General features: G+C 35.4%; 1 protein-coding gene across 1 annotated transcript; it reads left to right on the top strand.

Moving 5' to 3' along the window:
* Positions 1-148: 148 nt before the first annotated feature.
* Positions 149-15,495, top strand: slc25a1b (slc25a1 solute carrier family 25 member 1b). The gene is made up of 9 exons (XM_081354401.1): positions 149-411; positions 6,333-6,440; positions 7,076-7,175; positions 9,853-9,991; positions 10,317-10,401; positions 11,199-11,303; positions 11,400-11,515; positions 11,603-11,676; positions 12,490-15,495. Exons 1-9 carry the CDS (start codon positions 300-302, stop codon positions 12,602-12,604), a joined length of 954 nt encoding a protein of 317 aa, XP_081210527.1. The 5' UTR covers positions 149-299; the 3' UTR covers positions 12,605-15,495.
* The last annotated feature ends 6 nt before the right edge of the window (positions 15,496-15,501 follow it).

Raw genomic sequence — 15,501 nt, 5'->3', positions numbered from 1 at the left:
AATGTGCTTTTTTCACATTCAGGGCAGGTCAATGAACCTTTAACACAAAAATGCCCGTTCCACCTTAACAGGACTGATGATGAGTTTGTCAGAAATATGGCGCTGCGACAGAGACTCTCCCTCCCTTAAAACACACGCACACACACACACACACACACACACTACTGACAGAGAGCAGGAAACTTCTGGCTGTCAAAAGATCTCAGAGAGCCCGTCACTTCACTTATGAGCTGTTTTTGCACTACAAATACTGTTTCTGCTGTGCAGGAGTCGCTTTTCTCTTTCATAAAACAAGAAAAATGTCAGTGAACCCGAAATTTGTGAGTCCTTTCCACAGACCGCACTGTTTATCAGCCGCTGCGCCCTCCGGACAAGCCAAACTCACACACCCTGGAAAGGCTATTTTAGCAGGTAAGTGTCTTTCTGTGCTCGTGAATCATAGAAACAGTGAAAGTCATTTCTGTTAATGCTGTGACTGACTCCAGATCAGCTGTGCCACAGTTTTTGCACTGTCATCCACACTGTTTACTGTCCTCTGCTCGATTGATCCCTACAGGGTTGTAGTCATCATCACTGCACAGGCGAGTATTCACACTATCGTGTGTGTGTGTGTGTGTGTGTGTGTGTGTGTGTATGTCAGTGTGTGACTGTTTCACTGGAACTGATGCAAAGTAACAAGTAGAACGTTGACACAAAGTAACACAAGCGCTTTGATACAGTGTAGAACTTATGTGTTACAATGTAACAATCTAGCTGTAACAAAATGGAATGTGTCAGGACTAACGTCACACTACACCCCAAAATCAAAACAAAACAAATAGGAGAATATTGTATTTATTGCATACATTAAAAAATAGTTTAATGACAATTAAGCCAATTTCTTTCTTTCTGTCATTTAATGGCATCCGTTTCTGGGACTTTTGTATTGTAAAATTGTTTTCATGCACATTTTCCCATTTTTATTTCTGTAATGTCTCGGAACATTTTACTTCTGATTTACTCCTCAGAGGTGAAATACAGAATTTTTATTAAACGTAACAATTTCTGTAACAATATAATTGACTTTTAAATAAGCATACATTAAAGGCATTACAAATAATGCGGTGTAAATACTTGCATTTAAATAAATAAAATCATTATTTTGTTTTGCATTATGGTAATGAGGTGGACAAATGTCATGAAAATAATGCTAAAATGGCTTAATTTTTTAAGCAAAATATATATTTTTTGTTTCTTTTGATTTTTTGGGTGAAATATGACCCAGTCAAGTTCTTCACTTTCCTTTATTGATAAAGAAAGTATTTCTTTATCGCTGTTATAAGGGCCTTTTTGTTTAATATTTAACAAGCGGTTGAAAAAAAAGGAATGCTAATGAAATTTCATCTTTATTATTGAGCTAATAAGTAACAATCAGGGTTATTATCCTTAACTAAAATTATAAAACAATACTTTTGTTAAAGCTGAAATAAAATATAAATAGTTGAAAAATGAAACTAAACAAATTATTAATGTTGCCTTGGCAATAAACTTGAAGTTGAAGCACTACAATTATTAGCTAGAAATAAAACTAAAATATTTTTTTAACCAAAATATCAATATTAAATAAAAAGACAAAAGCACGTAATGAAATTACAAAAAAAAAATTATACTAAAATTAACATGTATACAAAAGTAATTCTTATTTAAAATATTAATAAAACTAAAATAATTTGTATCTAATCTTATTTGTATCTCACCTAATTTGTATCTTATCTTAAATTGATTGAATCAGCAATAAAATATGATCAATATATTTAATTGTATCCATATAGCATCTTATTCAATTCTTATAATATTATTATTTGACCCCTGATTCTAAATTATGAAATACATTCCATTTGCAATCCATTAACATTCTTTTTTTTTTTTTTTGTCTCATGATACTGAATGTTTCTTTTAGTCTGACCTCGGCATCTAGATAACTAAAAGTGTTGTTGTAGCTTGTCTTTTTCCACTCTTCCCTGAAGTGTCCCTGTAGTTAGTGTGGTTAATGTCTTGCCAGGGCAGCCAGCAACAGTTAATGAGAAGCTCATAATAGTTCCATTCACATCTCCTGCTGGTGTGCATGAAGCTCATGGCCTCAGTACAGTAATGCTCAGTGGAGTGATAAATGTGATGGATGCATGATGACATGATGACGGATGAGGCATGGACACATTAACACAGTATCATGGAATGCAGTCGCATTGTGAGTGTCGTTCTTGCCAAATATTTGTTTAATGACTAGAACATGCAACTACACGTGCGCTAGATTATGATAGATGCATGCAATAGATGTCACAGTTCACATTTATTCAATTGAACATATTTATGTTTAAAGTGATTGTAAACATTTAATTGGTGTAACAACGTAATGACTTTCTCCACCTCTGAAACAACATTCCTTTCTGCTGACATATTGATAAAAGACCAGTCGTACTAGTACTCCAGTATGAACAGTTAGCTCAGCAGAAAAACACAACACATCACGCCCAACACCATTGATTGCATCATAGACTCACTTTGTTTGACTTTAAAGACGTAAAGCCGGATTAGGTGTGTCATTACATAAACAGGCAAATAATTCAATGATGCAAACCAAGTTCATTTTGGCTGTACAGCTGTAAAAGAAAATAGTGTCATTGTTCAAAATATTTTTTTGATATGTCAGTGCAAGTTGCTAAAAGCTCAAATGTGCATTTTAGTATGGGACTGGACCTAAGCTTTGTCTGCGCACAGTTCTGTCTGGAGCGCTATATGATCAAACATCCCTCGCTTCCTTGAAGAACCTGATAGTGGACTTTATAAAGTGATTTTTGCTTTGCTGTATATTGAGTAATCTGGATTTGGCCGTGACATTTGCCCTAGTACTGATACATCAGTTAGTTTCATATAATTCTACAAAAGAGAACTAGTTGCATTAGTGGTCTAAACTTCCTTTATATTGTTGTAGCAAGTCAAAAATATGAAGCAGCGCATCAGTTTTCAACATTGATAATAATCAGAAATGTTTCTTGAGCAGAAAATCATCATATTAGAGTGATTTCTGAAGGATCATGTGACACTGAAGACTGGAGTAATGATGCTGAAAATTCAGCTTTGATCACAGGAATAAATTACATGTTTAAATATATTCACATAGAAAACAGTTATTTTAAATAGTAATAATATTACGCAATACTACTGTTTTTACTGTATTTTAGATCAAATAATTGATGCCTGGGTGAGCATAAGAGCCTTTAAAAAAATAATCTTAGTGTATAATTTGATATTTATATATAAAAATATTTATTTACAATATAATATAGTATATATTATATTATATTATAGGTTACACTTTAATTTAAGGTGTCATTGTTACAGTGTAATAATATATATAAGTACTGACTAATATTAATTAACTACATGTACTTACTATAGGGTTAGGATAGGATTAGGATTTGGTTGAGAGTCTAAAGTCAGTGGCGCGTTGTTGCGCATGTTATTCAGATGCTATTTTAAGGGTGCATGCTTGACCATAATGTTGCGTGTGCACAACGCACATACACTTTGATTCTCTACTCTACACACAGACGCAGCAGTTCTCATTTTTGCGAACCATACATAATTACGAGGAAAAATATTCCACACGAGGGAAATCATTGTTGTGTCCATGAAGATGTGAAAAATAGGCATAAATCTAGCTTACACATTTACCCAAATTATCATACGCCTGTTTAACCGAAGCTAATTTATGTGTGTTTCTCCATCCCCAATGTCACTTCTCTGTGTTTTACGGCCCTGATGAGAACGTCGGTCTCCTCGGCTGTGAACCGCGTCTGGCAAATCCGCCGTTATAATAGCAATCCGCCATGGAACAAGCGCGCCTGCTCTTAAAGGGAATGTGAGATGTCGCTCTGATTGGTTTATTTCACGTTACGCCCAAACCACACCTATGAGTAATGAAGCTATTTCTGACCATTCTAGATTTGATTTTAGATCTTAGATTTGCATCGGACCGAGATCCGCCCACAAAGTTACTTGCGTTTCGCGTTTGATACTTGCGTTTCAGATCGGTAAAATAGGGCCCGTGGTGTGTATGTTGTGGTGATCTCCATCTGGGATGTTTTACGCCCCTCTTCTCTCGCTCAGGGCAGTTTTGTGGCTCGAGGAGACCAGCAGGTCAGACAGGATAGAGTATCACTGCTATTACACAGATATGTGCTCGTCAGTTATGCCAAAACCTGTTAAACAGGTATATGGTTTTTACAGAAAATATGTCTGTATATATTAAAACAAATCCTCAGCTCTTCAGAGAGCATTTTCAGTTGTTCCAGGAATTATCAATGTGGACAGAACATCATGAAAACTAATAGGAGACGATTAACAGAAACAATTCAGAGAAACTGTAGTGTATGCACACCTGGGGGAAACATCAGAAATCATTCAGCGGAATTTCATGATGCAAACTTAATCAAATACAAGATAAATTCTGCTGTAAATCAGCTCTGAAAAAGACAATTATTCAGCTCAAATCAGTTCAACAACAGTGTCGATTATTTAGATGATACAATATGTGTTTCAGTACATCTCATAGGAAAGAAAAATGTAATGAAATCTCTTTAAAGTCTGTTTTCTTTCTTCTAGACAGCCATGTAGACTATCACAGTCTTTCTACTTCAAAATTTCACACTTAATTCAGTCCGTTATTGCGGTTTCTTTGTCATTATTAGTGAAATTTACAAGCAATTCCTGAGAATAAATTAGTTTCTTCCACTTTTTCAGTGTGAAGTTTCCAAAGAAATCTAGGAAGTCTCTCCAATTGTGCTCAGATTTGACACAAGTCTGCCATCAAAGTATAAGAGATATCAATATGAACGCAAACGTTTAGATTGCACTTTATTTAACAGTGAATGTACTTACAGTGTACTTACCTTAGAAAATACTGGGTAATATAAGGTAACTACATGGGTTAAGGTTAGGTTTAGGGGTAGATTCAGGGTTAGTACCTAGTTATTACAAAGTTATTGCAGTTACTATAATAATGGGAAACAGGACTGTAAAATAAAGTGCTACCAGCGTTTCTCTTCAGATGTTGTGAACTTCTATCCAGGATCATTTCATAGCTCTGTACTCTAACTGTATGACAACTATTGACTCATTGGTGTTTATTTTAGTAGAAACACCTTAGACAAAGTTGATACTTAAATGAAAAATAACTCCCCTGAGCTATGAAAGAGCTATACATTTTTATTTTAAAACGTATACAGTGTATAATAACGTCTGCATGTGGAATCAGACCCATTTGATCGATCATCTGAAGCTTTTCTGCACACATGGCACACAGTAAAAGAAGCGTAAACGTGTCAACAAAGTTGAGATCTGATTAAAGAACAGGACGTGTGTTTCACAGTCACACCCATCTGTACAGCAGGGGGCGGGTCCAGTGAGCCAATCACAGATGGACACGCCCCCTTTCCTACAGATGTGCTCAACACACACAGTTAAGGTGGCGACAGATCATTGGGCTTTACAAGGCATTCGTTATTCATAGAGGTGATCATCGCTGTAAAAACTCATAATACTCCACCGTTCAAGGACACTTTCAATTTATCAAAAGGGATATTAATAATGTTACAAAAGATTCTGTTTCAAATAAATGCTGCTCTTTAGAACTTTCTATTCATTAAAAGAATCCTGAATAATAATATGTTTCATGGTTTCCACAAACATATGAATCTGTTTTCAACATGGATAATAATCATGTTTCTTTTGAGCAACAAATCATCATATTATAATGATTTCTGAAGGATCATGTGACACTAAAGACTGGAGTAATGATGCTGAAAATTCAGCTTTGTATCACAGGAAGAAATTATATTTTAAAATAGAAAATATTTTTTATTATTTTAATGTAAAAAAATTATCAATTAAATGAAGCCTTGTTGAGCATTCATTTAAAAATCTTACAGACGGCAATGTTTTAAGAGTAGTGTACATATAATTACTTGACTAAAATAAAATTACAATAATTAATCACTATTACTGTTAGGGTTAGTGATTTTAATTTATTAGTCACATTTAGTGACCAGAATAGTTCTAATATATATATATAAAATATATAGATAGATAGATAGATAGATAGATAGATAGATAGATAGATAGATAGATAGATAGATATTTAGTTACATGACAAATTATAATTATTTGTCCTTGGCATAGTAGTTTTTTGTTTGTTTTTATCAAAACAGTCTTTAAATATGGAAGTATTTCCCATCTGTTATATTTTGACTTGTATTATTAATATCAATATGAATAAATTGTCTGTTTTGCAGGTGGGATAGCCGGAGGCATTGAAATATGCATCACATTTCCGACGGAGTATGTGAAAACCCAGCTGCAGTTAGACGAGAAGGCAAACCCGCCTCGGTACAAAGGCATCGGTGTGTATTTACTTCTAATGCCTTCATGTTATTATCTGAAGTAGACACTCAACAGTTGTCTCCATGATAATTGCATCTGCTTTGTCCTGAGAGCTTTTCAAACACTTCCATGTAATGATTATGTGTAAAAACGCATCAGTGGAGACAGAGTCCACTCAGGTTTGAAGGTTCAAAGTTCAGTAACTGATCTGGGTTTGGGTTTATCTGCCACTGGACTTTGTGGCCCCTTTTCACAACAAGTTTATCAGCACTGATTGTTCAACCAGGTTCATTTGTTAGCCAATAGCACGCGTGCAACCGGCAGGGTCACGTTTCAACAGCCTGGTCATGTTCTCTTTTGAACCGAATCTTATTGAATGATGTACTCAGCGTCAGGGGATCACTTTAGAACAATCTGAAAAGGATATTAATGCTTTTAATAATTCATACCCACCCACGTTTACTAAAGATAAGCATTTTAAATGTTTCAGATTAAAAAAACAAGGAACTCCCGCACACTATCAAAACTTGCAAATGAGTGTTGAAATTGTATTAGCAACGTTTCGGTCTCACGACCTTCATCAGGCATAATGTCTCAGATTAAAATGCCATAATGCTCTTGGAGATTTGAATGTCTGTGGTTCTCTGTTGCTCAGTTGACTGTGTGCAGCAGACGGTGCGTGGTCATGGGGTGAAGGGCCTGTACCGGGGGCTGAGCTCTCTGCTCTATGGCTCCATTCCCAAAGCTGCTGTGAGGTAAGCACTTCATAAGCCTCGCACAGCCGGGCCTTTGGCTCTCAGTGTGAAGTCTGTGGCTCTCAGTGTGAAGTCTGTGGCTCTCAGTGTGAAGTCTGTTGCTCTCAGTGTGAAGTCTGTTGCTCTCAGTGTGAAGTCTGTGGCTCTCAGTGTGAAGTCTGTGGCTCTCAGTGTGAAGTCTGTGGCTCTCAGTGTGAAGTCTGTTGCTCTCAGTGTGAAGTCTGTTGCTCTCAGTGTGAAGTCTGTTGCTCTCAGTGTGAAGTCTGTGGCTCTCAGTGTGAAGTCTGTGGCTCTCAGTGTGAAGTCTGTTGCTCTCAGTGTGAAGAGCTATACATTTTTATTTTAAAACGTATACAGTGTATAATAACGTCTGCATGTGGAATCAGACCCATTTGATCGATCATCTGAAGCTTTTCTGCACACATGGCACACAGTAAAAGAAGCGTAAACGTGTCAACAAAGTTGAGATCTGATTAAAGAACAGGACGTGTGTTTCACAGTCACACCCATCTGTACAGCAGGGGGCGGGTCCAGTGAGCCAATCACAGATGGATACATCCCCCTTTCCTACAGATGTGCTCAACACACACAGTTAAGGTGGCGACAGATCATTGGGCTTTACAAGGCATTCGTTATTCATAGAGGTGATCATCGCTGTAAAAACTCATAATACTCCACCGTTCAAGGACACTTTCAATTTATCAAAAGGGATATTAATAATGTTACAAAAGATTCTGTTTCAAATAAATGCTGCTCTTTAGAACTTTCTATTCATTAAAAGAATCCTGAATAATAATATGTTTCATGGTTTCCACAAACATATGAATCTGTTTTCAACATGGATAATAATCATGTTTCTTTTGAGCAACAAATCATCATATTATAATGATTTCTGAAGGATCATGTGACACTAAAGACTGGAGTAATGATGCTGAAAATTCAGCTTTGTATCACAGTGAAGTCTGTTGCTCTCAGTGGGAAGTCTGTTGCTCAATGCATCTTGTTCTGGCCGAGAGATGCCCACTTTTTCTAGTTTCGCTCTGCTCTCTTTCATCGGCTTGATATTTCTTTTGTAGAGGATAACTTGCTCACTAGCCATCATGACACATCGGGCCCTATCTTGCAACCAGTGCAATTGACTTTGTACACCGACGCATGTATCATTCCTATTTTGCACCGGGGCACAGCGGACTAGGATTAGGATTTGGTTGAGGGTCTAAAGTCAGTGGCTTGTTGTTGCGCATGTTATTCAGATGCTATTTTAAGGGCGCATGCTTGGCCATAATGTAGCGTGTGCACAACGCGCATACACTTTGATTCTCTACTCTACACAGACGCATCAGTTCCCATTTTTGCAAACCATACATAATTACAAGGAAAAATATTCCTCACGAGGGAAATCATTGTGGTGTCCATGAAGATGTGAAAAAATAGGCATAAATCTAGCATACACATTTACCCAAATTATCATACGCCTGTTTAACCGAAGCTAATTTGGGTGTGTTTCTCCATCCCCAATGTCACTTCTCTGTGTTTTACGGCCCTGACGACGGTCGGTCTCCTCGACTGTGAACCGCGCCTGGCAAATCCGCCGTTATAATAGCAATCCGCCATAGAACAAGCGCGCCTGCTCTTAAAGGGAATGTGAGATGATGCTCTGATTGGTTTATTTCACGTTACGCCCAAACCACACCTATGAGTAATGAAGCTACTTCAGACCAACCCATTTTAGATTTGCGTCGGGCGCAAGAGTCATTTATCCCGCCGGTATAATAGCAACAGCGCTCGAGATCCGCCCACAAAGTTACTTGCGTTTCGCGTTTGATACTTGCGTTTCAGATCGTTAAAACAGGGCCCATAATGTCTTGTCACTGTCTTGAATGGTTTAAAAGCATGAATAAGAGTGTGATCATATAGTGTAACATTATAGCCTTCCTGTAGCTCAAACAGTGAGCGCTTGCAACGCCAAGGTCATGGGTTCGATTCCCAGGGAAAGCAGGAACTGCTAAAAATGTAAATGTGTACCTTGAAATGCGATGTAAGTCGCTTTGGATGAAAGCGTCTGCCAAATGCATAAATGTAAATGTAAAACAAGGATGACAGGAAACACCCAAAGTGCGTTACAATCATGTCAGGGAATCTCTCCTCAACCACCACAAGTGTGTGTGTATATATATATATATATATATATATATATATATATATAGGCAAACAGGGCTATATATTAGTTGGTTTTTAAAATTGTCAAAATAAAAACTTAGAAAGTATATACTATACTATACTTACAGTATATACTATAAAAACTAATTATAAAGATAAAAACTTTGATATTGAAATGAAACCTGAAACTATAAAAATCTGACTACAAATATGAATAAAACCTGTATCTCAACGTTACTAAAATAACACTGTATGTATATGTATGTGTGTATATATATATATATAAGCACAAACCTATAAATATGAATAAGTATATACAAACATGTATAAATATGTATGTGTTGTGTATATATTTATTTATATTTATAGCTATTTCTTTATTTATAATTTATATTTATTTATTTACCTTATTGTGCCCATAAAGCAAAGTTCTGCAAAGTAAATGAGAAGGAAGCTTTTTCTTTTCATTTTAAACCTGTGCTTTTGTTGATGTTGTCGTGTGTGTTTTTCCCTGCAGGTTTGGGATGTTTGAGTTCCTCAGTAATAAGATGAGGGATGAGTCTGGGAAGCTGGACAGCACGCGGGGTCTGATCTGCGGTCTGGGAGCAGGAGTTGCGGAGGCTGTGGTCGTGGTGTGTCCGATGGAGACTGTAAAGGTGTGTGAGATGATTAATGCTAATGTTGATAGTCAGTAGCCTAGTACTGTCACAGTCTACACAGAGAGTGAGCAATGTGATATTTTAGTCTAGTCACACTGCATTGCTCACTTGCAGTCTAGACACAGTATAAGACATTATTACACTAATACAAATGTGAAGTTTATTTGTGCTTTACTTGTTATGTAAGAAGACCATCAGACAAGTATATTAACAGATTACACTTTTATTGCAGCTTTTAATGCATTTATATCTGAAATGCATTGGAAATAAAACCAGTGTGAAGAGATTGAACTGATGTGTCAATTTATTTTTCTAATTTCAGGTCAAATTCATCCATGATCAGTGCTCAGCGAACCCAAAGTACAGAGGTTTCTTCCACGGTGTGAGGGAAATAATCCGAACAGAAGGTACATGTGTGTGGTGAAAGGTTTGACCTGCAGCGCCACCTCCTGGAGACAAAACACACTTACAACAAATACTTCTGAAAAGTGATATATAAGCTGAAACCGCTTTTCTAGAGAACCGTTTCTAACTTCATTTGATAGTTTTACTTTATACTCACGCCTGTTTGGCTGCTTTATACGTTTTATTTTGATAGTTTTATTCTTTTTGTTATAGTGTATATGTTTTATTATAGTCATGTTTATTATGAAACCACCCCAGAAAAGTTTTACAAAATTATTTTACAATGAAATAGGATTATTTATACACTTTTATAGTATCTATTAATAGTTTTTTCAGTTTCCTTTTTAATTTGAGTTTTTTTAGTGATTAGTTTTTAGTAAACTAAGTATTATATTTTAGTTTATTTAATCTATAATGATTAATTATATATTCAGTTAATGATAACAACACTGACACAAAATCGGTTAACGGCAAATATGAGAATTTAGATGGCTTAAATCCTTTTATGAAACAAACCTGGTTTTTAGCTTTTAACATTTACAGATTTGCATTTAATAAATTTAGTCTCGTATGATCTCGCATGAACATCATGTGACGCAGCAATCCATGTGACCGTCACACTTTGATCAACCTCTGATCCAATCGATTATCTGAACCACATGAAGCTCATTTCAATACAAACCAGTCATTATAGTCGAAAGAAAACGACCACTTTACTTGATGGGACTCTGAATAATTCTGCTTTTGTAAGTCTGTTAAATTATGAGCATATCTTTGAACGTCTTTTCTTATTTACCAGGACTCAAAGGAACATATCAGGGATTGACCGCAACAGTCCTGAAGCAGGGCTCAAACCAGGCCATCCGATTCTACGTGATGACCTCTCTGAGAAACTGGTACAAAGGTATGAAACATGATATAATAATTATAAATATGTAAGCAGTGTTTGTGCTAATGAAGCAATGTGGCTGAAATGAAACTGTGTTCGCTGTAAAACTAGGAGATAACCCCAATAAGACTATTAACCCCCTCATAACCGGGATGTTTGGAGCCTTTGCTGGAGCCGCAAGTGTGTTTGGGAATACACCACTGGATGTGATCAAAACTAGAATGCAGGTGTGTATTAAAAATCATTGTTAAGCATAAAAATAAAATAAAAAACGTGAATGGGATATTTCAATGTTGTTTTAATAATGTCTGCAGGGATTGGAAGCTCACAAATATAAGAGCACCGTTGACTGCGCCGTCAAAATCATGAAATACGAAGGACCGGCTGCGTAAGTAAACCTGAAACTAAACCAAAGTGCCTGATAGAGGGATTTATGGCTGAATCTAAAGCAGTTTTTTACATTGATAATATCACAAAACCAGTCACATGGGTAAATTTTTAAATTGAGATTTATACATCATCTGAAACCCGAATAAATAAGTATTACGTTGATTAATGCTTTGTTAGGATAGGACAATATTTGTCCGAGATACAACTATTTGAACATCTGGAATCTGAGAGTGCAAAAAATCTAAACATTGAGAAAATCTCCTTTAAAGTTGTCCGTTTATGTTGGCGATTGTGCTGCATTCACTCACAAAAATACATGTTTTATATATTTACGGTAGGAAATTTACAAAATATCTTCATGGAACATGATCTTTATTTAATATCCTCATGATTTTTGGCATAAAAGAAAAATCGATCATTTTGACCCATACAATGTATTGTTGGCTATTGCCACAGATATACCCGTGCGACTCGAGACTGGTTTTGTGGTCCAGCGTCACATATTAGTTTATAATATATTCAAGTAGAAAACAATGTTTAAATTGCTTTAATATTTCACATATTACTGTATTTATTTTTGCTAATAAATGCAGCCTTGGTGAGCAGAAGAGACTTCTTTTAAAAACATTAAAACTCTTACCGACCCCAAACATTTGTACGGTAGTGTAGCCTAGATATGAAATTATATTTTGCATGCACACATTCCTACTGAATACGATTGACTGTATTACATAATGACACGTACATGTTTCTGAAAGGTTTTGTGTGATTGACTCTTATTTATTCAGTTAAATTTCTGTCTATTCTCTAGATTTTACAAAGGCACCGTCCCCAGGTTAGGCCGCGTGTGTCTGGACGTGGCTATAGTGTTCATCATCTACGAGGAAGTGGTTAAAGTTCTCAACAAGGTGTGGAAGACAGACTAAAGCAGGAGCGACAGCGGGGACGTTTACACAGGGGCCAAAATATCTGCCAACAGCAGACGACAAAGAAAGTCACTGGAATGTACTTAATAACCATCACTTAATCAACACACCGAGAGATTTTACCAACTAATGTGAGACAAATCAAATACTTGAAAATTAGTCTGAAGAAAAATAGTATTTACCACAATTTTTTTAATGTTTTTATGTAAAACAGCATCTTTAGGGAGACACAGGATTTAAATTTTATTTTTTAAATATTTGGTATAAATATTATATATGTATTGTGCAATTTGCCAGCAAATATTATACTTGTTTTCCGTTGTTTGTTTTCCTTACATGTGATCACATAGTAAGTTCTGAGGGCCTTATATGAACACCATCAAACTTAAACAGAATATGCATCTTAGAAATATATATATATCTTTCCTTAACTATTTTATTGTCTTGGGTTAGACTTTATTTTAAGGGTGACAATAGTTATATTGTACTTACTCAATTAAGTACTGAGTAATATTCATTAACTACATGTACATCCTATAGGGTTAGTTACTTGTAATTATGCTAAATTTACTGTTATTACTATAGTAAGTACATGTAGTAATGTGCTAACCCTAATGTCTAACTACGTCACCTTAAAATAAAGTGTAACCTTGTCTTGTTTTTACCACAAATATCTTAAAAATTCTTAAATTAAACATTATTGAAGACACAACTTGAGAAGAAAAATGCCTTGTTTATGAAAAATGTATCAAAATGATGTGTGGCTTTTATCCAATTCCAGGGGGAAACCAGTTTATTTTTCTGACCATTTTCACATTCTTGTTTTCAGCAAATTCTGATACATTTTTCATTAAACAAGACTTAATCTTTTTTTTTGTAAACTTTATTTCGTTTTCTATCATGACATTTGTTTTTAATAAACAAAGGTCCAAAAAGGAAGCAATAGTAGAGTATACTGACTGTATAAAAATAAGAGAAATATCCCTGATACAAAATACCACCTCTGAAGAATCAATCTCTTTGCAAGAATCATAAATAAAGAAATAGAAATAGTCTTTCAAATTTACTAAAAGAAGGTACAGAAATAATCCCAAAAATGCAAATCATTGGATCTGGAACAATCTCTTTTTTTAATACACTTTTGAAAGTAGGTGATAAATATCAGTCCAGTACTTGTGAAGGTTACAGCATGTACCCTCCTCAACCTGGCATGAATTACTAAATTGCATAAGATTTTCCCTGAAGCGTAGAGATTTGAACTGGATTAAGTTGTGTCTAGTAGAGTATATTTTCTGAAGACATTCCTCCCATTGTGCATCCTCAATAGTGGCCTAAATCCTTCTCCCATGATTCCTAATGGTAGTTTTGTCACAATCCACCAGATCGATTTATAAATTATAGAAATATGACATGACCGATTGACTGAAATATGACTGATTTGCAGATATCTAAAAAAGTTTGAATTTTGTTGCTCGGAAAAAATTGCTTTTATATAAAGTGAGCCGATATACCCTTCTGTTTCCAAAGTGAAACCCATATCATTAAGTGTGGGAATAAAGGAGTGATTCTGGCATATAGGGCGATCGAGATATAGGAGCTTTCATATACATTAAAACATATTAATTTTGCTTCTCAAGCAAATGTTAAGATATTTCTACTGGAAAACAAGACAAAATCACTGAGTAAGAAAATCATTTTTAGTCACTTTCTAAGATGCATAAATTAACCAAAGCTTTTAATTATAATATACAAATGTGTTTTATACCTTATAGTGGTACGTATGATACATGCACTTTCACATTTGGTAGCAATTCAGGTTTAGCGATTATTTTAAGTGCCTATACTAAAAATGCATCTTATGATCTATTTTTTGAATTCTTACTTGTTTACATTGTCATAATTTGCGTATAATTACACCCTTCTGTAACAGTATACCTAATAACAGTGACATATAATCGTGTCATACCTGTTATGATAACTGTACGCCTCGATCTCTGAAATCAACACCACACAACATGCTGTGCATAAACACAAATTGTTTAAAGAACCGAACGGTGCCGTTTCACCAATGAACCAGGTTACTCTAATACTAATACAATGTTTACTTATTTAACAGTAGTTGAATGTTGTAAATAATGTTGAAAAGGTCAACAGAGCTGACCAGAGCCTCTTAAATACTGATCACGGATCAGTACATGCCTTAAATACAGAAATAACATTCTGTGTGCTTATATCGTCTTTTCCCTTCTGCTCTCCTACCTCAACACAGTCTCACAGATCTGTCAAGACTGACAGCAGAGGTGAAATATTCAGCATATTCAATATCTTTACATGCAACACACATTGTAAAAAAAAAAAAGAATGTTAATTTTTCAGCATTTTTTTTTTCCCAAATGTATTATTTCATAACAGAGCTAGACTACTAGAATGTCTTAACTTGTAGTATGCAACCCTTTCAGAGGTCAGGGTGCATCTGTCTAAATGATGTGTGTTTTGCCTTCACTGCACATCATGTGCAGTGATTATGGGAGAGTAACTGCCTTGAATTTACAGAGAGGTCCGACCGTCAAAACTATCATCTGTGCCTGTGGTTCTTAACTCAGTTGAAAGACATGTTTTAGATATACTTTAATGCCATATATCTAAGAGACCATGTTGCAGCCAAATCTTAGTGTTTATTTGACTTTGTATACAGTATGGCATAGCTGAACTGTTTTGCCAGGATATATGGCACGAAGATTGAACAGAATTTTATTTTGTGTTTCTGTAAAAGTAATCAGAATGCATTCCAAATGTGTGACCTAAAATATGCATTAATTGTCATGCTAATGAAAAAAAATACATTGTGCCTTCAGCTCATGTTCTAATCCAGAATAAATTATGCTGACTGGACAAAT

Source organism: Scardinius erythrophthalmus, assembly GCF_964197995.2.
Source record: "Scardinius erythrophthalmus genome assembly, chromosome: 23".
Classification (NCBI taxonomy): Eukaryota; Metazoa; Chordata; class Actinopteri; order Cypriniformes; family Leuciscidae; genus Scardinius; species Scardinius erythrophthalmus.
Note: the sequence above shows the minus strand (reverse complement) of the source record. Positions and strands in the feature narration are given on the sequence as shown.

Coding starts and splice junctions, on each gene's coding strand:
- slc25a1b (XM_081354401.1), top strand. CDS start 300: ATGTCAGTGAACCCGAAATTTGTGAGTCCTTTCCACAGACCGCACTGT. Junction 11,304..11,399: donor TCTGAGAAACTGGTACAAAG/GTATGAAACATG, acceptor CTGTAAAACTAG/GAGATAACCCCAATAAGACT. Junction 11,677..12,489: donor AAATACGAAGGACCGGCTGC/GTAAGTAAACCT, acceptor TCTATTCTCTAG/ATTTTACAAAGGCACCGTCC.